Source organism: Actinia tenebrosa, unplaced genomic scaffold (genome assembly GCF_029948245.1).
Source record: "Actinia tenebrosa isolate PJP-AT-01 unplaced genomic scaffold, QUT_ActTen_1.0 PGA_scaffold3__52_contigs__length_22856419, whole genome shotgun sequence".
Taxonomy (NCBI): domain Eukaryota; kingdom Metazoa; phylum Cnidaria; class Anthozoa; order Actiniaria; family Actiniidae; genus Actinia; species Actinia tenebrosa.
The window spans coordinates 5201562-5224128 of record NW_028292580.1 but is presented as its reverse complement, the minus strand read 5'-3'; the positions used below and the strand labels follow the sequence as shown (position 1 = coordinate 5224128).

Below are 22567 nucleotides of genomic sequence, written 5' to 3'. Positions count from 1 at the left end.
ATCTATCTACGGAATAAAAAACGTGGGTACGTGGTGTAAGAGAAATCACACCCAAAAAGCCCACTCCAATCAAAAGATGTCTTCCGTTTCATCTTCCACGCCGACCCCACCCTACCCCTGTGAGAAGCCCGTTTCCGTCCCAATATCGATTAGAACCTCGATTACATGTTGTCACCCTCACGTGCATGTCTTTGGAATGCGAAGGTAAGTTGAAAATGTATAAATTTCTGTCTTCCAAATGTAGTACGATTTATTCTGTTTTGATGGGATTCGTTCACTCTAAAAGTATTGCATTCCATGCCCATATGTTCCTAGCATTCGTTTTCTTTGAAGATATTACGATAGAAGCGTTCTTTTAAGTAGTTCGCTTACTTGATCTCGCTCATATATTTAGAATTGAATGTGGTATAATTAAGAAAGCTAGAACTTCAATACAGCCTACCTGAACATCAAATGCACAATCCTCCATCTCATTTATCATTGTCATCATCGACATTTTCAGATTTGTATGGTATGTGACAAAAAAAGAACAATAATATTTGCAAGGTTCAATAACGCCGAAGTTTACAAGAACGATATGCATTTATGACTCAAAACGAGGCTCATTCAAATTATTCATTACTTACTTTTTGCAACTTACATTTGTTTTCTTTCAGAAACACGGCCATGTCTAGACAAAGTGGTATGTACTGGCATCATATATCGAAATCGATTGTTGGATTGTTTTTTTCTTTCAATTTTTCTTTTACCTTTTGGGAATTTTGCTTTCTAATAAGCGTTCAAAAGTCCTATTGCTTACTATCAATCACGTTACTTTTTTGGAGTTGACTGGGGGGCAACCAGCGGATGCTAAGTCAAAACACATCAAAATGAGTCCTGATCAAGCTATTGTATTTGACTATTTTCACGACATCAAACCAGAAAACAAGAGATCAAAACAGCCTCCAGAATTCTTCAAGCCATCAAAAAAGAGCTATTAATGGAAGTGACGTCTATTCATAGCAACCTATTCGACATCGCGCGCAACATCCCTAATCCCAACGTGCGAGTACTCTCATGCTGAATTAATGACTGAATGTTCACATTCTTTTTTCTTATTCCTTCCTCAGAATATGACGATATGAACGGGGGGGAGAAGATCGGTAAGCATTATGTTTCTTGCGCGTGCGTTTGCCTAGCAAACAATACGTAATTTTTTTTCCCTCGGAGATGATGATAAAGGCGTCTCAGTTTTTTTCCTTTCTTACTTTCATCATAAGACGTAGACCCGCCTCCCCCACCACCAGGCAAAGGAACCAGTAAGTTTTTACGTTTGTATAGTTTTTTTTTTTTTTACTTCATGTATGCTTTGCATGTGCTCGTGCGATGATCTACATGATGATAAAGGCGTCTCAGTTTTTTCCTTTCTTACTTTCATCATAAGACGTAGACCCGCCTCCCCCACCACCAGGCAAAGGAACCAGTAAGTTTTTACGTTTGTATAGTTTTTTTTTTTTTTTACTTCATGTATGCTTTGCATGTGCTCGTGCGATGATCTACATGATGATAAAGGCGTCTCAGTTTTTTCCTTTCTTACTTTCATCATAAGACGTAGACCCGCCTCCCCCACCACCAGGCAAAGGAACCAGTAAGTTTTTACGTTTGTATAGCTTTTTTAAAATTTCATGTATGCTTTGCATGTGCTCGTGCGATGATCTACATGATGATAAAGGCGTCTCAGTTTTTTTCCTTTCTTACTTTCATCAGAAGACTTACACGCGCCTCCCCCACCACCCGGCAAAGGAACCAGTAAGTTTTTACGTTTGTATAGCTTTTTTTTTACTTCATGTATGCTTTGCATGTGCTCGTGCGATGATCTACGTGATGATAAAGGCGTCTCAGTTTTTTCCTTTCTTACTTTCATCACTAGACCTAGACCCGCCTCCCCCAGCAACGACAGGAAGAAGTAAGTTTTTACGTTGTTAAAGTTTTTAATTTTTTTTATATCATATTTCACACCACCTAGAGTTTACATTACAGTTCTACATTTTTTACAAAAAAGGTTTACAATACAATAAGTTTATACAATTACATAATAAAACTCATAAATCGGGAAAGTATTTTTAATTTTTGGCAAGTCTTTGAAGGCATGCGCTCTTGAACCGGAAGTCCAAGGAATCCTGGTCTCAAAAAATGGATTATGCAATGTTGTTACGTAATGCTGGTAGAAAAGAAAAACATTCGACATCGCAGCCTTACGATCGACTTCTTTTCTTTTCTAGGGCGCACTGGATACTGTTACAAATGTGGCGGCCGGGGGCACAAACAGGCGGCTTGCCCGGCCGCCACTGCACACGGTAAAATCAATTGTTCAATAGCTGATAGGCCTACGTACAGATCCAAATTTGGTTTTTGAACGCAGTATCGATTGATACGTTATTTTTAACTCGATTTGTTTTCCTACATAGACGCTTCCAAGACCTGTCACAGGTGCCGGGGGAAAGGGCACGTGTCAAGAGCGTGCCCTTCCCCGGCCAGAAGGCCACGCGTAAAAGGTACTAAGGCTAATAGAATAATTTCACTGAAGAATCCCGTTTCCTTGAATATGTAGCACTTTACTTACTTTCTGAACTGCAGACTCAACACGTCTTTTCTTTTCCTTTAAATCCACAGGCCACACCTTCAACATTAAAAAGGCTTTTTTTAACTTTTGATGGATGTATCGATTTATTTGTTTGTGGGGATGGTGGCTTGTGCAAGGAGCACGTCGTGCTTCGTTCACAGGCAGCGCCCAATGTAGAGAATGAATGAATGAACGAACGAAAGAACGAACGAACGAACGAACGAACGAACGAACGAACGATATGCATAGGAAAGGAAAACAAGGAGGCGCGCGCGATCGATGAAAAATGTGTTCTAATGCCTTTTTCCATCCTTTTTTTTTTTTCTTTCTTTTTTTTCTCGCATTACGGAGAGCGTTATATTGATCTTGAATTTAAAAAGGAATTAATTATTTAAAGTACTGAATGTATTGTATGAAGGTTTATACTTCCAATATGTTAATGATGATGACGTCAGGTAAGGCATTTGAGTGTTTCTGTTGTAACTAGTAATGCGCATCACTCAAATCAAGAAATATTTCACCATTCAACTATTTACTTCATGTACAGTCAGTACAGAAAGAGTATTGCTTACTATCAATCACGTGACTTTTTGGAGTTGACTGGGGGGCAAACAAAATAAATAAATGAATATACACATTTTATACACGCATCTCAAAATCTCGATACGTTTAACAAGCAAGCGGTTGGCTGGGGGGGGGGGGGGGGACAACTAGCGTATGCTAAGTCAAAACATATCAAGATAAGTCCTCAAACTATTGTATTTGACTACTTTCACGACATCAAACCAGAAAATAAGAGATCAAAACAACCTCCAGGATTCTACAAGCCATCAAAAAATAGTTATTACCGGAAGTGACGTCTATTTGTGGAAGGGTTCATTTCGGGCTCCCTGTGGTTTCAGACATATACCAGTCTCGCGCGGTCAGTGCTACGTCACACAGTTTGAAAAATGGCGGACGAGGGCTAGAAGGAGCTCTTCCAAAACACTTCTTTTTCTCCCTCCCTTCTCCTTCTGGCTCTAAATTAGAGGCCAGAAGAGAGAGGGGAGGGAAAAGGGCACCTTAGGACAGAGAAAGAGCCAAGAAATCTTCAAAAGGTTAGTACGAAAAAGCCAGTTCTTTTCAGGCCGCGTTCGGCTTTGCCATTCAAATGGCTCGACATTTCTCACCTCGATATATCGCTTCCTGTCCATACAGAAATCCAGCGATGCCATTGGCCATCTCCATGACCACCGAAAACGACGCTACCATTTGCACGGCTCTTCTCGCGGCGAACTTGCTTCTTCATCCTCCTTCGTTGGATTCCTTCAACTACAGCTCTCTACATTTTAAACCATGCTCCCGTCGAACCTGGTAGAATACGAATTTTCTGACAGCGACAGCGACGTTGAAGAAAGCGATGGCCAGGAAGATTTCCTCGGACTGAACAACGCTGACTCCTTCCACGTGCTTCAACAACAGTACGAGACCGCGAGAAGAGCCATGCATTTTCCCACCACTCAGACAGCTACCTCAGAAATGTACCAGCTGCCTTCTCCAAGCCCTATTAGCTTCGAGGACACTGACCAGGATGCACCGCCTAAAGTACACCCCACCACTCGAACAGCTGCCTCAGAAATGGACCGGCTGCCTGCCCCAAGCCCTATTAGCTTCGAGGACGCTGACCAGGATGCGTGGCCTAAAGAACATTCCACCACTCAGACAGCTGCCACAGAAATGGACCTGCTGCCTGCCCCAAGCCCTATTAGCTTCGAGGACACTGACCAGGATGCGTCGCCTAAAGAACATTCCACAAGCCAGAAGACAGTTGCACGCACAGAAATTGACCTTCCTGCTCCGTCTAAGGGTCATCCCTCAAGCCCTTCCCAAGCAAGCCACTTGACCACCGGAAAGACCAAGAAGTATGCGGTAGACTTCAAACACCTCCCCACCACCATGAAAGAATTCCTTAAAGAGGTTAACCTGTACTTTACAAAGCCGATAAATCTTCAGAGGCAAAAGCCTCCTGTTGCCGAGTCCACCTTTGCCAAAGCTCAAGAAAGACTTTTGTGTGAGTAAACAGTCAGCTTATTTGATACATTATGTATAAAATCAGTGCTCGATGCACTCATCATCTTTACTAATTTTTTTGGGGGGGGGTGGGGTCACTTTTTAAAAAATAATATACTTTTGAATGCATTTTTTTAAATACATGAGTTGAGATTAGCATTCGGGGTTGGTAGGCATTGGCAAATGAATACATAACTACAGTGGGCAATTCCATGACATTTGGAGACCAAATTAAAGTTTTAAGTGTCTGTTAAGTCCAGATGGAAATTGTTTGAATGGAAATGAGACATTCTCTAAGATTAGTCATTAGTCATTAATACCTCATGTTAAAAGGACCAATAAAAATCATTTGTTATTGTGGATTTACTAAGCAAAACATTGTGTTGCGGACATGACCATAAATTGTTTTGGACATGACATCTTTGGGAATGTTCATTTCTTCCACCCAAAACCTGTCTATTTGGGTCTCCTGAGCGATGAAAATCAGTTGAAACATTCGTTCTGTTTTCCAATAAGTGTCTGGGATTAAGAAAGAAGTGATATAGATCGATTATTATGACATAGAGGGCAAAAGACTAAACAAGTTAGAATTTTAAAACCAAAATTATCAACTTTTCAATCCAATTGTGTGTCAAAAATTCTTGAAAGGTCAACAACAAATGAAATTATTACTAATAGATTTTTTTAGGATATTCTCTTTTCTAATAAATTCCTTTGGAGTAAGATGATCTGGCTGAAACAAGCTGATGTTGACTATTGAAACATTTCAATTTCTCATGTGGAATTGCCCAGCATAGGCATGACTGGGGTGGAGAGTTACCTTGTTTAAAGATAATTTATTTTTGAATCAAATTTTTCATACATTAGTGTCGTGATTAGTATCGGGGGAGGGGGGTGGGGCTGGTTGAAATGAATACATAATATTGACATGACTGTAAATTGAAGTGGATTGATATCTCGCGTACAGAAAGGGCGGAGAAAATGAAATGATCATCCACATGGATCTGTTGTTTTTGGTGTGTTGTGTGACTATGCTTTTTGTTAACATTGGGTCTTTTCGACTCTTTCTCAACAGGCTTTCTTGGCTTTGCCAGCGAGGTGCTTTCTTTAAGATTGAGCCCTGACCTGTTCATAAGACTCAATGTCATTGAAAAGTACCTGACTTACCTCAAGGTGAGAGAAAGTAAAATTGTCTAGCATTCAGTTCTTTTGTTTAGAAATAGTCATGACCCGCCCAGCTCTACGTACATACATCTAGGGGTTTTTTTTTTTTTTTTTTCATCTTTACAATATTTTTTTACAACATTCATATGCATACATTTATAGAAATGCATCTAGGGTTTAATTGGGAAATTTTGGGGGCATATATCGATACTAAGACTGTTAACATTGACCTTCTTCCAGGTGGAGAGGCGTTTGAAGGCCTACACAATGGCTAACCACGTAGCGGCTCTTATCTACCCAGCCAAGTTTATACATGCCGAAGATTCGCCTGACTTTACGGATGTTGGGGTCATCAAAACGCTACGTGCTCAAGTGGCTTGCTTGCAGAGGGAAGGACACAGAGAAAGTGCTTCGACAAAGGAGGACCTGATGGAGAAGAACAGTTGGCTTGAGTGGTAATGATGATGATGATGATGATGATAATAATGATAATATAATGAAAACTTCAGTAAAATTTCAGTTTTACATTGATGAAATGAAAGGCTTAGAGCTCAAAACAAAAACAATGATCTTAAAAATTAGAAGAAATGAAAAGACTAAAAAATCATTACCTATAACAAGGATGATAATAATATTCATGATTAATTTAGTATTTATGTCACAGGTGGATCGATGAAATTATTATTTATTGATATTAGACGTGGGGGGGGGGGTGGGGGGGGGAGAGGTTTTTGGAGTGTTTCTCCTGGTTTCGCCTGTAAATGAGCAAGCGAGACCTAAGTTTCTTTTCAGACGAGCATAATACTTTACCTCAACTAGAATAATCATTTCTTTGGATATTGTTATTGGTTGACAGTAACTGTGCGGTGGTTATAGGGATTGTTTTGGATTGAGATGGATGTGAACTGTATTATTGACTGTATTATCTGCAGCTTTTTTGATTTGATTTTTAACATAGATGTTTAAGCACTAGTTGTTTTTAACAGATCTTAAAATACTCCAATAGCTAGCCAATCCAGATCTCCCTAATCCTTTGTTGTTGTTTTTCCAATTCAGGGACGAGGTTGTTGCCAGCTTGGCACGACAGAGGGAGAGGGTGGAGATGGCAAGGACGGAGAGAGCCAGAGCCGAAGAATGCGCTGACCTTCTGCTCATTAGTCTGTATGTGCTGGTGCCACCTTCCAGGGCCTGCGAAATCCGGACATTACAAATTCTTCCCCAGGGATCGAGCCTCACGAGCCCTGAAGTGGCTGGCAAGAACCTCGTCGAGCTCCAAGAGGATGGAGGTGTCAAATTTCGATTTCAGAAGTACAAAACCGTCAAAACCTACGGCTCAGATACCACTATTTTGAAGGTAATGCAATGCCACAATCTGTTTCAGATCGATCAATCATAATAATAATAATTGTGGTTTCATTCATTCATTCATTCATTCATTCATTCCTTCCTTCCTTCCTTCCTTCCTTTCAGAATGACCATGAACTGAGCAGCATCCTGGTAGACTATGTCAAAAATCACAGGGCAAAGCTGATCACGGAGGAGAGTGGTGACTTTCTTATCGTGGTAAGTGATGCAATCATAATTCATTTCCATTTCCAGGCATGACAATCAAGTCAGGAACAAACGACGTTCCGAAGTGCCGGAAGACATTAATTGATTGGGATTGCTGGGGATTGTTTGGCAAGGAGTGCACCCGGTTTAGGCCGGTGACTACCATTATTTGGTGAAGGGTGGTGACTTCGTGACTTCGTACCTCCTTTAGGGTGGTAGAATTTTGTTTTTTGGCAATGAAAAGAGAGAACCCTAACCCTAACCCTAACCCTAACCCTAACCCTGCGCCTTCTCCAATGGCAGATTCCTCTTCTGAGGAGGAGGAGGAGGTACAGAAAAAGAAAAAAAGAAAAGAAAAAAATCCTAGAAACCAAAGATCGAAACATCTGTGCAGCATGTGCGGGAAAACAGTCTTTAAGATTAAGCGGCACCTTACTCTTACCCATGGATTGGCGGGGAAGGAGCTGGAGGATGCATAGATGGCATCGAGAACCCACCTCTTGTCAACCAAACGCAGCCAGACGAAATGGAAGATTTGTCCCATAGATGGGTGTGGGAGAGTTGCTGCGAGGCTGGACAAGCACTTCGCTTCGTAGCACTCTCTCACGAAGGCGACCATCATAGAGCAATACACATGTCCAGTAATTGCAATGGAACATCATGTTTATATTGTCACCATTTACTAAATAGGGTCCCGACAAAAAAGAAGAGGAAGATCCGGCACCCAAAAGCCTACCTACAAATCAAACGTAAGCATATAATACCATAAAACCTTGTTAAGGAAAGAAGATTGATTACAACTGTTCCTCTCCCTTTCAGGCATGCTGAGCCCTCAAGAGGGAAACTAACCAAGCAACAAAAAGGTCGGGCACCCAAAAGCCTACCTCCTGCAAAGCAAACGTAAGCATATAATACCATAACAACTTGTTAAGGAAAGAAGATTGATTACAACTGTTCCTCTCCCTCTCAGGCATGCTTAGTCTGACTCAGGGTCTGAGTTTGTCCCTGGAGAAGAGGGTAGTTATTCGGGGGACGAGTCTTATTCAGGGGACGAGTATTATTCGGAGGATGAGTCTTATTCCGAGGAAGAGAAAGGTGATTCGGAGGACGACTATTATTCAGACACATCAGAAATTCTTCTCCCTGTGGTAAAGGGAAAGGGGAAGGGAAAAAGCACCTTCAATGAAAACCATAAAGGAGCTGCTCTCTGCCTTCCTCCTTTTCAAACGAAGCCCCCACGGGGGAGATTTGCCTGAAGATCAGCTAAGGAGTACATCGCTAAGGTAACTAGCTCCTCCTCCTCCTCCTCCTCCTCCTCCTCCTCCTCCTCCTCCTCCTCCTCCTCCTCCTCCTCGCATGTAAAGTAATCTATGGTTTCTTGTGTTCAGGTGAAAGCAATCATGGGGTCTGACCATGGACAACGCTCAAAAAAAAGGCTCTTACAACTGTACGACCAAAAAAGGTGACGGCGCCCCCTCTCTCAAATCTGGAGGCACGCCAGCTGACAGACTATCTTGTCTGGTCTTAGTGGTTGCCTTTGCAGCAAGGTATGACATCGAAATCAATGGTTTATGTTATCTTCATTTTTATCTCATAGTTCTTCTGTTTTTTAGATCCTCCCTTATTTCTAATGTAATGGTGCAGGACTACGTGGACAGCCGTAGTGCCCTCAACAGCGAAGGGTACTACGAGCTGTCCGTCCTTTACCATAAGACATCTGCCAGTAGTGGTCCCTTGACCATCTATTTAGATACCCAAGTAAGTGATGTAGTATATTACGCCAAGAGATGTGACTTGGACTAATCTTCATAACATTGATCTTCATGTTGTTGTTACAGACGATGAAAATGCTAATGGAATATAAGCGTACCATTAGGCCATTCCTCCTCGCCCAATGTGACGCCACAGACCACCTCTTTTTGTCCACAAATGGCCGACCAGTCGCATCGTCCTATGTGCACGTCATGATGAAGAGGTTCTTTAAAATGAGTGGCATGAAAGTGCAGACGGGAAAAAAGTTCAAGTCTGCAACAGTCAGAAACCCTAACACTGACCCATTCCTCACGATAATCAAAATGTTATTGCATGTATCTAGATGTGGGTCACCCACCTGAAGAGTAAGGGGGCCACTGAGGCACAAATGGCGAACCTCGCTTCCTTGATGAAACATTCAAGAAGGGTACAGGAGTCCTGGTATGACTTGTCCCTAAAGTCATACATGGCAAAGAGGGCGTGCGTGGCACTGAGCAAGGAGTTCAGGGTAGGTATATTATCTAAATGTTGAGCTTCAGCTCAATCTCCTCTAATCACTGGCCTTTTCTATTTCATGAAGAAAGCAAAGGCACAAGCTGCTGCCCCGAGAGAGGCCATCCCTTTCGCCAAAAAAGAAGGTCCACCACGAGGACGATAAAGAGGAAGATGAACACACGGAGGCCTTGTTCCTCATAGGAAGTAAGAGATTATTTTGCAAAATTCATATCATAAATACAGTTAATACAATGTAAGACAGAAGTACCGATTACTTTTTTTACAATACACTACAGATATCACGGTAACCGCTATCCATGGTCTCCATCCGACGTCAGGGTGATTGAGAAATGGATGTTACATATTCTCAAGATCAAAAAATTCCCCAAGGCGGAAGAAATTCGTCAAGCTTTCATCGATGGACCGAATCCCTTGTTAGCCATTTGGACTCGGTATGATTGCCCCTATTGGCGAGCAAAAGCCGTGGAAAAAGTTAGGAACATGTACAAAGCAAATAGGAAGTGAAATCTAACCCTAACCCTTTCATGCATTTACTACCAGTCACAAAAGACCTCCTCGCCTCGGGCGTAGTTTTTCCCCATTTAAGACTACGTGTCACTCCCTTCAGAAGAATATGATGAAAAAAAGGAAAAATGATCCTCTGGGGAATGACACGTGAAAACATTACGCCCGAGCAGAGGAGATCTTGACTAGCTCGTTGTGTTTTTAAATTTATATATACTCATATAGATATGCATATCCTTAAGAGTAACAAATTCCCCTGGTCCGAAGACATTCGTAAAGCATCCTTAGATGGACCGAAGCCCTTGGTAGCGATATGGAGTAGGTTCGATTGCCCAGATTGGCGAGCAAAAGCCGGGGAATAAGTTATAAATCACTCCTAAAGCTAAAGAATACAAAAAAAGCCATATTCATCATGTAATGTCCTCAAGCTCTCTTGTAGTATTTCAAGTTATCGGATAAAAGAGAGTTATATTTTAAATAAAAAAGATTCCTTGAATAATTGCTCAATCACAAAAAGGCTAGTATTGCAATTCTAATTGGAATAGTAAAAAAATCATTAACGAAGTCTCAACATTTTAAGGAAAATAATGGATGAGCTTGACTAAAGTTTTCGAATAGATAATTAATAACTTTTCTGAGAAAATTAATTCAACTTGTAGTGACAAAGCTTGTCACTCCACAGTCTTACCATCCGTTAAAACAGGGAAAACGCCTAATGATATTTGAAGTTAAAGAAACTTGCAATATCTGTTAAGAGCAAGTAATCAAAGTTTGGTGGTTTGGTAACTGGTAAGTTACGATAACGATTTGGTAGAATTCATGTGTTTATTTAGAGTGCCGTTGACAGCTCGCTAGGACGTTAAATGTTTTTAAATGCAACTCTCAAGACAGTCATGGTAATAATTCATCAAAAACCGGTTCAATAGTTTAAAAACCGGCTGAATTCATAGAGCATTAGGTATCTCAGAGTAGGAGATAAATCTTTTGCATTGGGGAAGAAATCTTGCTAAAGCCACCGACGACAGGGTGCATTTGTCCTGACCCTAGATTGTGTGACATGGTTTTAAGCTCAATTTGCGCTCAATTATCGTGGATTAACACAGAGGACCACTTGATTGAAGAGTATTTACTCTCTAGTTATGCTATTTATACTCTTGGCAAACCATCTTCATGAAAAATTAAAAACAAAAAGAAATATTGAGTCGATTTAGTGTTATATTGATAAACAACCCGTGTAATTGATTAGCCGTGGCACGCGGTGGCATTTTAATAGTCGGAGCTCAAACTTAGCACAAGTAAACTAGAATATGTGTACTTTCGTGCTGTGCAAGTGTTCTTTCGATTTATTAGGTACCAGCAGCGATATTGGAGGCTGAATTTCACATATAAATCACGCCTTAGAGACAGTGTACCCTTTATTGTTCCAAAAATTACGGCCAATGATGTCATCGAACTTATTCAAAAGATTCCTGTTAATAAAGCTACGGGTTCTGACGGAATCAGCGCTAAAATTCTGAAGTCAATTGCTCCATCGTTAACAAACGTTATTACTGAGATCTTCAACGTATCAATTAGTACGAATAGCTTTCCCTCCAAATGGAAAACGGCCTTGGTGATACCACTGTTTAAGAATGAGCAACGAAGCGAATGCTGCAATTATCGTCCCATCTCACTTTTACCTAACATCTCAAAAGTTATTGAAAAACATCACTGTGGTCCTACCTTCAATCCAACAAACTCATTTACAGATTCCAGTCTAGTTTTAGGCCTAACCACTCCACCGAATCAGCATCAATAAAGTTAACAGACCAGATCTTATTTAATTTGGATGACGACAAGTTGACCGGTCTCATATTCATAGACTTCAAAAAGGGGTTTGACATGGTCAACCGCGAAGTCCTACTTCAAAAACTCAACCCGTACCTTCCCACCTTCCCAATTTTTTTTCTTTTTGAGGGCCACTAGTTTATCAGTACCTTGCGTATCTGTTATGTGTTTTACCCTCTTGAAATAAAGTTGTTATTATCATTATTATTATTATCATTATTATTATTATCATTATTATCATTATCATTATTATTATTACCTATAATTTGACTGCCGCTCGATCATAAAAACACAACATGTTTTAGAAGGCCGATTTCTCGTATTTAAAAAGCAATTTATTACAAATTCTTGAACCATTCATAAAGATATAGAGTTGATTTAACTGCCTGCGAAAAATGAATTCATTTGGATTCTTTTTGATCTGTTGAGAGCTCTTTAAAGATGGCCACCGATTTTTGCATATTAATTAGGAAAATTACCCATTTTAATCGATTTTTCAAACTTTTGCAATTTTCTTAAAAATAAAAGCGCGCTGGGACATTTTGATATTATTTCCTAAAACAACTTACCCAAAGGGTTGTTTTGGTACAATAAAAAGAAATTCGATTTTTTGAAACTGATTTAAGATTCTCGACGCTTACAGACATACGCTCTTAATTCGCCATGGTATCCTTAGAAGAGGTAAAGAAACTGATTCTAGTTGAAATAGCGCCTTCAAAACTGAAATTACGATCATTTGAAGATAAAATTGCAACGTCGGAGAGTTCGGTTGACTTCTACGCAAAGAAGTATGACGATCTGTTAAGAGGCAGTCTCTGTAAAAGCGGTCCGGTGCAATTCGGGTAGGGAAACATATTCCCTTTAAACTTTGCCAACAAAACTGTCTTACTTCAAAAGTAATTGGAATGCATTTAGTTTTTAGAAATATTTTTAAATGAATTTTTTACACGATTTTCTTTCCAGAGCCGAACTTCGCTCGATTTTGAATAAATTAAACGGGAAAAATAGCCGATATTCGACGGGTTGCGGCATCAAGTACAAAAAGTATTTTCACAAACAATTATTTTTCCAATGTAAAGCAGTTCTTAGATAACAATTTGAAAGTACTTTGAAATAATTAGCTTTTTTTGAAAAAAAGATAAAAATCATGATGTGAAGGCTACTTTTAGAATACGTGACTGAGGGCAAATAGAAGTGATTTTCGTGGGTCGATTTTTTAAAAGTCTGGCGTATTTAATGCAATCTATCAATTGGATCCTACTAAAGAAAGCCTCAACAGCAAGGAAATGTAAAAATATCTTGCGGTTTTTATTTCTCTGCGACACAGTGAGCCTGTAAATGCAGTAAAACTTTGAGCATGTCACGGGGATTGCGTGACATAAAAGCGAAGTCGCTGACTAGTTCCAAACCAAAAAAAACTCAATATAAATGGTTTTTTCGAGAAATAAAGAGCGTAATATTTCCTATGGTGTATAATTTCAATAAGGACTTCAGTTACCATCATTATTGAGCACTTTTTCTCTGCAATAACCTGAGTAAATAAGCAAGTGCATGGAATGTTTTCAGCATTCAATAATTATATTGTTGGTCATACAATATAAATAGATATGTTTCGGAAACTACCCGAAAAATTAGGAAAAGCAAACTTACTAGAATTTTTATCATGTATAGTCCTCTCTACTCCGTAACACAGGTATATACTTTGGTATGCCAACTAAAAATCTGGGACCTAGATTTTATCTCTCTAATGTCGAAAGTCCAGACTGAACTAATTAGTGTGCCTAGATAAGAAAAAAACTTTAGGCAAGCTAGTGATATTCAAACACATTGTTTTTGCCCATAACTCCTGTAGCTGTAACTGACTTAAGAGCGGGGATCAGTAAATGTCGACCAGAGGCGTGCAAAATGCAAAAAAATCGAAAATTCCCAAAATATTTCCAAAGATAGGTTTTGGTGAGTTAGTAATGGAAAAAATATAAAAATGTTCACAGGATTTTTGGTTTTCGCGAAAGACGGCGTTTTCTATACGACATAAAATTTTTGGGCTACTGAAACAACGAATTTTCAGCGCCCTTTTTCTGAGCCTACCTGACGTCCAAAACAGCCACTTTGTAACGGTCACGCGATACGCTAAATTAACTAAGCGCGAGAAATAAAAATTATCCGACTAAATGTGCCTCAATCGAATGATCTAAAATAAAGATATTCAACCTTTTCTAACATATCATTACTTGACCAAGTGAAATTGGAAGCTTTTAGATGCTGTTTGATGCCGAAACACCTAAATTAGTCTACTATAGTCAGTATATTATTCCCTCGACATATGTCGATGATTTAGTAAAACTTCTTTTTTTCCTGAAATGCTCCACATCAGTTTTCCAAATCAAATTGTGAGATTTATGATGTTAATAAGAAAAGGCATAACGTATTTATGATGTATATGGTACCTTTTGGAGTGGTTTATTGTCATGAAAAACTTCATAAAGACTGGAACGGTCAAAAGTGATGCACATCGTACAAGTCCCATGGCGTCAATTGCGTTACACACAGGCAGCCCTGACTGGAAAGCGCATGTTATTCGTGCTCAAAATCAAGAAAGTAGCAAGCATGGCGTCTTGAAGTCTCTTGGAGAGGAGGAGGTTCTTATTATTGTTGAATGGGCGATGAAATTTACTGCGATGAAGTTCAGAGAGAAGCAAGCAGAATGGTATGGGAAAAGGGGAATGAACTGGCATATCAGCAGTGTCATCTTCAAAGAAGGCCAGAAGCTACAGGTAACTTCTTATGCCCACTTATTTGACAACTGTAAGCAGGATTGGTATGCTGTTCTGTCTGTCTTAGAAAACTTACTTTCAATCATAAATACCAATAACGCAGGCATCACCAAAGCTTATCTCAGATCTGATGAAGCGGGCTGCTATCATAACAGTCAACTGATTGCATCTCTTCAACAACTAGGAAAACGACATAGCATTCAGATTGTTAGGTACGACCACTCAGAGCCGCAATTTGGAAAAGATATTTGTGATCGAATCCTGTGTCCGATGAAAGCTGCTATAAGACGATTTTGCAACGAGGGCCATGACATTATCTGTGCTGAGGACATGCATAATGCGTTAAAGGAAAGACCAGTGGGAGGTACGACGGCTGCTGTTTGTATTATACAAGAACAGAATCTATCCCTGCAAATTAATAAGATTCCCAACTATTCTTCTTATCACAGTTTTGAGTTCACTTCTACTGGCCTTCGTGTTTGGAAAGCTTTTAATGTAGGCTCTGGAAAACTCATTCCGTGGGATACTATAGTATGTGATCCCCAAGGAGCTACACTTGTGAAAGTTGACGTTCCTTTCTTCCCAGTAAAATCAAGAGAGATAAAGGAGAGGAAACAAGCAAGTGATCATGACGAGGAAGAAGTCGTTAAGCATGAATGCCCGACCCGAGATGCAAAGAGGAATTTGAAAGTCGCGCAGACCTTGATCTTCATCTAGCCTTGATTGGACACCGTATACCTGCACTAACCAAAGAGAGCCTTTATGACAACATAAGAAGAGACTGGGTACAACGTTTTCAGACGTTGTCTCTGTCGTCACAACCTATACCACTTACGTTTGAAAACACAGGGTCAAAAGCGTCCAATGCCAAGTATTCCAATACTATGGGATGGGCACTGCAACTTCAAACACACTGGCTAATTACGCAGCTGCCCTAATATATCCAGCAAAATTACTTGCACCCGGAACAGTCACCAGTGTTGTGTTCGCTTATCATGCCCAAACCATTTCCGGTGTAGAGTATCAGGCCGGAACTTGATACCGACCACATGGTAGTTGTTAAGCAATTCACTCACGTAAGTTAAATACAGTTACCGATCAAAGCATATCTTCTACAACAGCTTTTCTTAGGTTTACGACGCCACTAGACGTAAGTTTTTCTTTTAATACTCGCCCTTATCATTTGTAACATTTTTCTTAATCTTTTGTCTTATAAATGTACTATTTTTGGTTCTTAGTTTTCACCATAGCTTGCTTATTAAAATACAAATTGGAACAAGACTTGCTTGTGGTTGACGCTGGCGTTTTCGTAAAAAATCTTCATCGGAAGCGCGACAGTGAAAAGTCTAGTTGGTCGAAAACAGTCAAAGAGCCCAAGGGAGGTAGTTAGTTAGACCGTTAGAAGGATCCAAAGGACTTTCGCTGGAACGAAACTCACTCTACACAACCGAGGAATGCACGAGTTTACCAGATTACCGGCGGCAAGTAATCACATGGCTTAAGGCCACAACAAGCAGTTCAAGGTTAGCCACGTTATTCCACTTATCCCTTGACCTCATTCCGTTGAGACGTAGCCCATTCCTGTGAACGTTATCCGTACATTCTGCAAGAATATAGAGAATAGGATACTGCTGATCTACAGCGTGGGATCCCTGTGGAAAATGAGCCAACTGCCATCCGGGACAGCGGAAGGTGAAAGCAACACTAGACGCCAACGCCATCCATCACGGAAGGCACTACAGAACTTGATCGAGCTAAAGCGAAGAGAGGTTAACATCAATGGAGAAATCCTTTCGACAGTATACGAAGCCGCTAAAACCTTACGGGAAAAAGGAGAGATGCGCAAGGAAAGTATAAAATCCTTACGTTCGGCCACTCACAACTACAAGAAAGCACTGAAAGAGCTGTCAGAGCTCTACGCACAGGACAAATGGGGAGACTACGCGGAAGAGGCCAAGCTAATCAAAGAATACAGCGAAGTAGGGCATGCTGACAGCCTTATCGCGAAGGCAGGCACTACACCCTCCATTAGCGCCCAGTCACAAGCTTCACAGAGCTCTCATCGCTCAACGGCATCTCACGCTCAAGCACGGGGTGATGCAGCAGCAACATTGAGACAAGCAGAATTCGACCGACTGATGGCAGAGAAAGAGTGTGCTCGCCGCTTAAAAGAGGCCGAGGATCAGCGACAGAAGGAAGAACAAAAGGCACGATACGAACTCGACATGGCAGTGCTGGCAGCCGACCGAGCTAAAGCAGTTGCAGAGGCGAGGTTGCAAGCTATCGAAGAGGCTTTCAAAGAAGAAGACGAGTTCGGGTACGCCTACAGAAGCCTTCCCCAAGTGCAGCAAAAACCGCTAGGAGCCGAAGAGCGTGTTAGAGCCTGGATAGACGCCGCCACTACCCACACCCCAGCAGGAAAGGAAACACCCCGAGTTGTAACCTCAACACCGAAGCAAGAGCACACAAACGAGCTATTGGAGACCTTCACGGCCACAAATCAACGCCTCGTATCCGGTTTAACCAAGCAGAGCCTCCCCAAGTGTCATCCCGACGTCTTTGACGGTGAGGTCACCCTATTCCATCCTTGGAAACGAGCGTTCAAGGCCATGATCGAGGACGCTGACGTCACTGCCGCCCAGGAGATGAACTACCTGAGAAACTTCACTACAGGTGAAGTTCAGATCCTGGTTGATAACTTCCGCAAAAGACACCACAGCGACCTTACAGTCATCTTGCACGACCCCTGGACAGAGCTGGAGCGGAGATACGGAAACACGGCAGCCATCACGAACTCCCTTTTAGAACGCCTCTCTCAGGCAGCAAGGTTCGGGGAGAAAGACCTCCGAGGTCTCCAGGTCTTTGCCGACTTATGTGGAGATGTTGACAGTCAACTGTCATTTCTTCCCGGACTTTCGTGTTTAAACTATCCAAGCGTTCTGCGCCCGATAGTCGAAAGGCTACCAAACTTCTTAAGAACAAAGTGGGAAAAGGAGATAATCAGCTACGCTGCCAAGTACCAAGATGCGTACCCGGATTTTCACGTGTTCGCGTCGATGGTACGGAGTCAAGCGACAAAGAAAAACCACCCAAACGTGCTGGCAAGTGGAGTCTTACCAGTGACAGGCGGAGGGAGGAAAGGAACTTCAAGAGAAGACTACGCTGGAACAAGGAGAATTATGAAAACCAACACCAGAGAAGAGAAACCGAAGAAACACTGCAAGTATCATGACCGTGATGGTCATGAGCTGACAGAGTGCAAAGCCTTTGCAGCAAAACCCGTAAAGGACAGGACAGACTGGATCCTAAAAGAAAACCTCTGTTTTCGTTGTCTCGAAGCAAACCATATTGCGAAGGATTGTGAAGCCGAAGTCTCATGTACGAAGTGCGGTAGCACCCGCCATCCAGCTCTACTACACGAAGAGAAGGACGGCGAGGAGAAAGAAGGCCAGGAGATAAGCTCGAGTTGTACGTCCGTCTGCAAGGGTTTAAGGGGAAGTGCTTCTTGCAGTAAAATTCTACTGGTCGAAGTTTACCAACAGCAGCACCCACAAGAGCGCCACCAGGTGTACGCCATCATAGACGACCAGAGTAATGCGTCTATGATCTCCCCAGACCTAGCAGACAAGTTAGGAGCAAGCGGACCCCGAGAACGATACCTCCTCTCTACATGTACCAGCGAGAAAGAAGTTAAGTACGGTCGCCGCATCTCCGGGCTATTCATCAGCGCCAACAAGAAACGTTTTCGACTCCCGACTCTGATAGAATGCGCACATATCCCCCAAGACAAGACCGAAATCCCAACCCCTGAGATAGCAGGAATGTTCAGGCACCTGGAGAACATCGCATCGGAAATACCGCCACTAAATGAAGAAGCTAAGATCCAGTTGCTGATAGGCAGAGATGCACCAGAGATGCTAAAGGTCCGAGCTTTTAAGAACGGTCCGAGAGGAGCCCCCTGGGCCCAAAGGCTAGATCTGGGCTGGACGATCTCAGGACAGGTGTGTCTAGACAGAATAGGGGGGCCCTTCCATATCTCTACGAGACGTACTACAGTGTCCAAATCAGAAACCGTCCCAATCGAACACGCCTATGGGGAGCTCCAGGTGTCACCCTGTCCCAACCATTTCAAGGTCAAAGAGGAGCTCGGAGTTAACGCCAGGAGGGACATTCTAAAAGACGTGTTCCACACGACTGAGTTCGACAACGAACCTGAACTCTCACAGGAAGATAAGATGTTCCTAAAAATCATGGAGGAAAACGCCCACAAAAATGAAAACGGAAACTGGGTCATGCCTTTACCGTTTCGCTCAACCAACCCGTCGATGCCCAACAACAGGGAACAGGCAGTAAGCAGGCTGGGAAGTCTTCTCCGAACACTAAGTAGGAAACCCCAGATGAAGAACGACTATTTCGAGTTTATGGGCAAGGTTCTGGACAAAGGCCACGCCATACCTGTACCCTCCAGGGGACCCAGCAGCGAACCAGGAGAAGGAAAGGTATGGTACCTTCCCCACTTCGGGGTATACCACCCAAAAAAACCTACACAGATCCGGGTCGTCTTCGACTCTTCAGCTGAATATAAGGGTGTTTCGTTGAACAGAGAGCTCTTAACTGGGCCGGACCTGACCAACAGCCTCTTTGGAGTACTTCTCCGGTTCCGGCGCAGCGAGACAGCAGCCATGTGCGATGTGGAACAAATGTTCCACTCCTTCCACGTGGAGTCTAGGCACCAGAATTTTCTTCGGTTCCTATGGTTTAAAAACAACGACCCATCTGAAAGAATCACCGAGCATCAGATGACAGTACACTTGTTTGGGAATGGCCCCAGTCCTGCCGTGGCAACGTTTGGACTTCGCAAGACAGCGCTCGACGGCGAGGAGATGCACGGTGCCGACACATCCAAATTCATACACAGAAATTTCTACGTAGACGATGGCCTAGTTTCACGCCCAACTCCGCTAGAGACTATTGACCTAATCAAGAGGGCACAGGCTGTTCTCGCCAGCGCAAACATACGGCTACACAAAGTCGTGTCTAACTCCGTGGATGTCATGGAAGCCTTACCAGCAGGAGACAGAGCCAAAGACATAAGGGATTTGGACCTCCGGAAAGAGACCCTTCCAACGCAGCGCTCTCTGGGAGTCCAATGGGACCTAGAAGAGGACAGATTCACCTTTAAAGTCTCCATCCCAGAGAAACCCTTCACCCGAAGGGGAGTCCTAGCAGTGGTAAACTCAATCTACGACCCTTTAGGACTTGCAGTGCCCGTCACCCTAAGGGGCAAGCTGCTTCTCCATCGTCTTGTCATTATGGGGAAAGAACGGAATGCTAACGCTCTGGGGTGGGACGATCTCCTACCAGAAGACCTGATGCACCAGTGGCAACAGTGGAAGGACGCCCTCCCGGACCTAGAAAAAGCGTCGCTCTCTCGCTGTTTTCATCCGAGGAATTTCGGTCACATTTCTAAAGCAGAGGTTCATGCCTTCTCTGACGCCAGCGAAGACGCGATTGGAGTCGCTATCTACCTGCGACTGTTCAACCACAATAACGAACCGCATGTCAGCCTCATCTTTGGACAGTCCCGAGTAGCTCCGTCCAAACGTACGAGCATCCCTCGTCTTGAACTCTGCGGAGCTGTACTCGCTACTCAGGCAGTGAGGAAGGTTCTGGCCGAAATAGACATGGAGATCCAAGAAGTTGTCTTTTATACAGGTTCCAAGGTTGTACTTGGATACATCCAGAACGAGACTAGAAGATTCTTCGCATACGTGGCAAACCGAGTACAGATAATAAGGAGCATGTCAAAACCCGAACAGTGGAGGTTTGTCGAAACCAAGAACAACCCTGCCGACCTCGCCACCCGCGGCGCCGATGCAAATAAACTAAAAGAATCCATGTGGCTTGCAGGACCACCATTCCTGAAGCAGCTAGGCTCCCCCGACGCTACCCCACAGATCGCGCTCGACAGTAACGACCCAGAGCTGAGGGAGGTCAAAGTCAAGAAAACTCATGCTACCCAGGAAATGAGCTCGGCAAGGCTAAACAAGTTCTCAAGCTGGTCCAGACTTCGTCACGCCATAGCTCTGCTTATAGCAAAGGTGAGACGTTTCAAAAGGGAGCGCAACAAGAAACGAGAAAGTGATGCAGGAAACCTTGAGCCCCCCACGGTGGATGAATTCGATCGAGCTACCATCCTGCTTCTGAGAATAGTCCAAAAGGAAGCTTTCCTAGAAGACACCATATCTCTCACCGAGGCTCCTGTTCAAGACAGCACAAGCAGGCAAAGTGTCCGGAAAAGGAAAAACTCTCTGAAACGATCCCGCCTCCACGCCCTTGATCCCTTTATTGGTGAAGACGGGATCTTACGAGTGGGCGGTAGATTGCGACGCTCGTCTTTAGAGTTCAGCGAGAAACACCCTGCCATTCTTCCTAAGAACCACCACTTGTCAATGCTCCTGATCCGCCATTACCATGAATCTGTCCATCATCAAGGTAGACAGATCACACATGGAGCTGTACGCCAGGCCGGATACTGGGTCATCTCGGGACACGGCGCAGTAACGAAGGTCATCAGCGCATGCGTAACCTGCAAGAAAGCCAGAGGGACAGTCATAACACAAGATATGGCCGACCTTCCCAAAGATCGCAGGGACATGAGCCCACCATTCTCGAATGTTGGGCTCGACGTCTTTGGCCCGTGGTTGATAAGCACCCGCAGACTGCGAGGAGGCGCCGCCAATACCAAACGGTGGGGACTGGTGTTCACCTGTTTGAGTTCAAGAGCCATCCATATAGAACTCCTAGAGAGTATGGATGCAAACTCATTCATCTGCGCCCTTCGAAGGTTCTTTGCCTTAAGAGGTCCCGCCACGAAGCAGCAGTAAGGCGGACTCGCGGAGCGTCGGCAACGCACCTGGAATTATGCGGGTATTACTGGGGCCTGGGACCCCCTTGCGCGATCCGGCGACAGCGGCGAGGAGCGCCTTACTGCTGCTGTGTTTGCGAAGATATTTGGATCCTATCAAATATCTTGTAGGGTCGCAAACGAAGGTTAAAATATTTCCTAGATATAGATGGACAACATCGCGCGCATTCAAAACAAAACTGTACGCAAGCTGCGAACCCAGGTATTGGATCGTTTGGACGCCGACTTCGCCTTCACGACATTCACAGAAGGAGACACAGAAGAAATCATGAATGAAGAAAGAGCCGAAAAGATAATAGACCTGATGCCTGAAGGTAACTACCGTTTACAGTTAACGTTTATAAAGTATTACGACGGCGACTGGGTAATAGAAAGAGGCCGTAACCCTATTCGGGCGTCTGGTAAGCAGAACCTGTTTGTCTTAAATAAGCAAATGCGCCCCAGAGCGCTGGTAGGCATCGACGCGCTGTTCTACGAGGTTGCTTACCCTGTTACGGTAGTTATCTACGGTGCGTATGAGATCAAAGAGCCAGACGTTAGGAAACTCAAGCCAATGCGACATCCCGGCAACTGCGTCGGGAAACTGGTAAGGGAATTCTTTGAAGATTCCGCCCGCGGAGGTAAGTTAACTCCGAAAAGAAAAGTAGCCATCAGGAAATGGGAAAACGCCACCTACAAAGCTGGGGCTACGATAGACAACATAAAGAAATTAGAAATTGCCTTAGAAAGGCGCATACACGTGAAAGACATCACAGACGGGTACATTTACCCTGGGACACATAAATACGGCGGCAGAGGTGCTCCTATAGTCATCTACCAGCATAACGGACACGCTTGGCGAGAACTTCGATTCCCGCGAAAGAAAGAAACCAAGGTCTACGAAACCTCCCCGTTGGTGAA

The 22567-nt window shown here is 43.1% G+C and overlaps 2 protein-coding genes and 1 long non-coding RNA gene across 3 annotated transcripts; all 3 read left to right on the top strand.

Annotated features, from left to right (window-relative positions):
- Positions 1-546: 546 nt before the first annotated feature.
- Positions 547-1639, top strand: LOC148908151 (uncharacterized). Its single transcript, XR_016120853.1, has 3 exons — positions 547-682; positions 1110-1142; positions 1260-1639. It is a non-coding gene; the product is annotated as an uncharacterized LOC148908151 (long non-coding RNA).
- A 2298-nt stretch (positions 1640-3937) lies between these two features.
- Positions 3938-7638, top strand: LOC148908150 (uncharacterized). Its single transcript, XM_089035477.1, has 5 exons — positions 3938-4652; positions 5727-5824; positions 6056-6270; positions 6872-7169; positions 7286-7638. The coding sequence occupies exons 1-5, from the start codon at positions 3938-3940 to the stop codon at positions 7418-7420; spliced, it is 1461 nt and encodes a 486-aa protein (XP_088891603.1). The 3' UTR covers positions 7421-7638.
- Positions 7639-16400: 8762 nt separating this feature from the next.
- Positions 16401-21626, top strand: LOC148908149 (uncharacterized). Its single transcript, XM_089035797.1, has one exon. The coding sequence runs from the start codon at positions 16401-16403 to the stop codon at positions 21624-21626; it is 5226 nt and encodes a 1741-aa protein (XP_088891923.1).
- Positions 21627-22567: the final 941 nt, after the last annotated feature.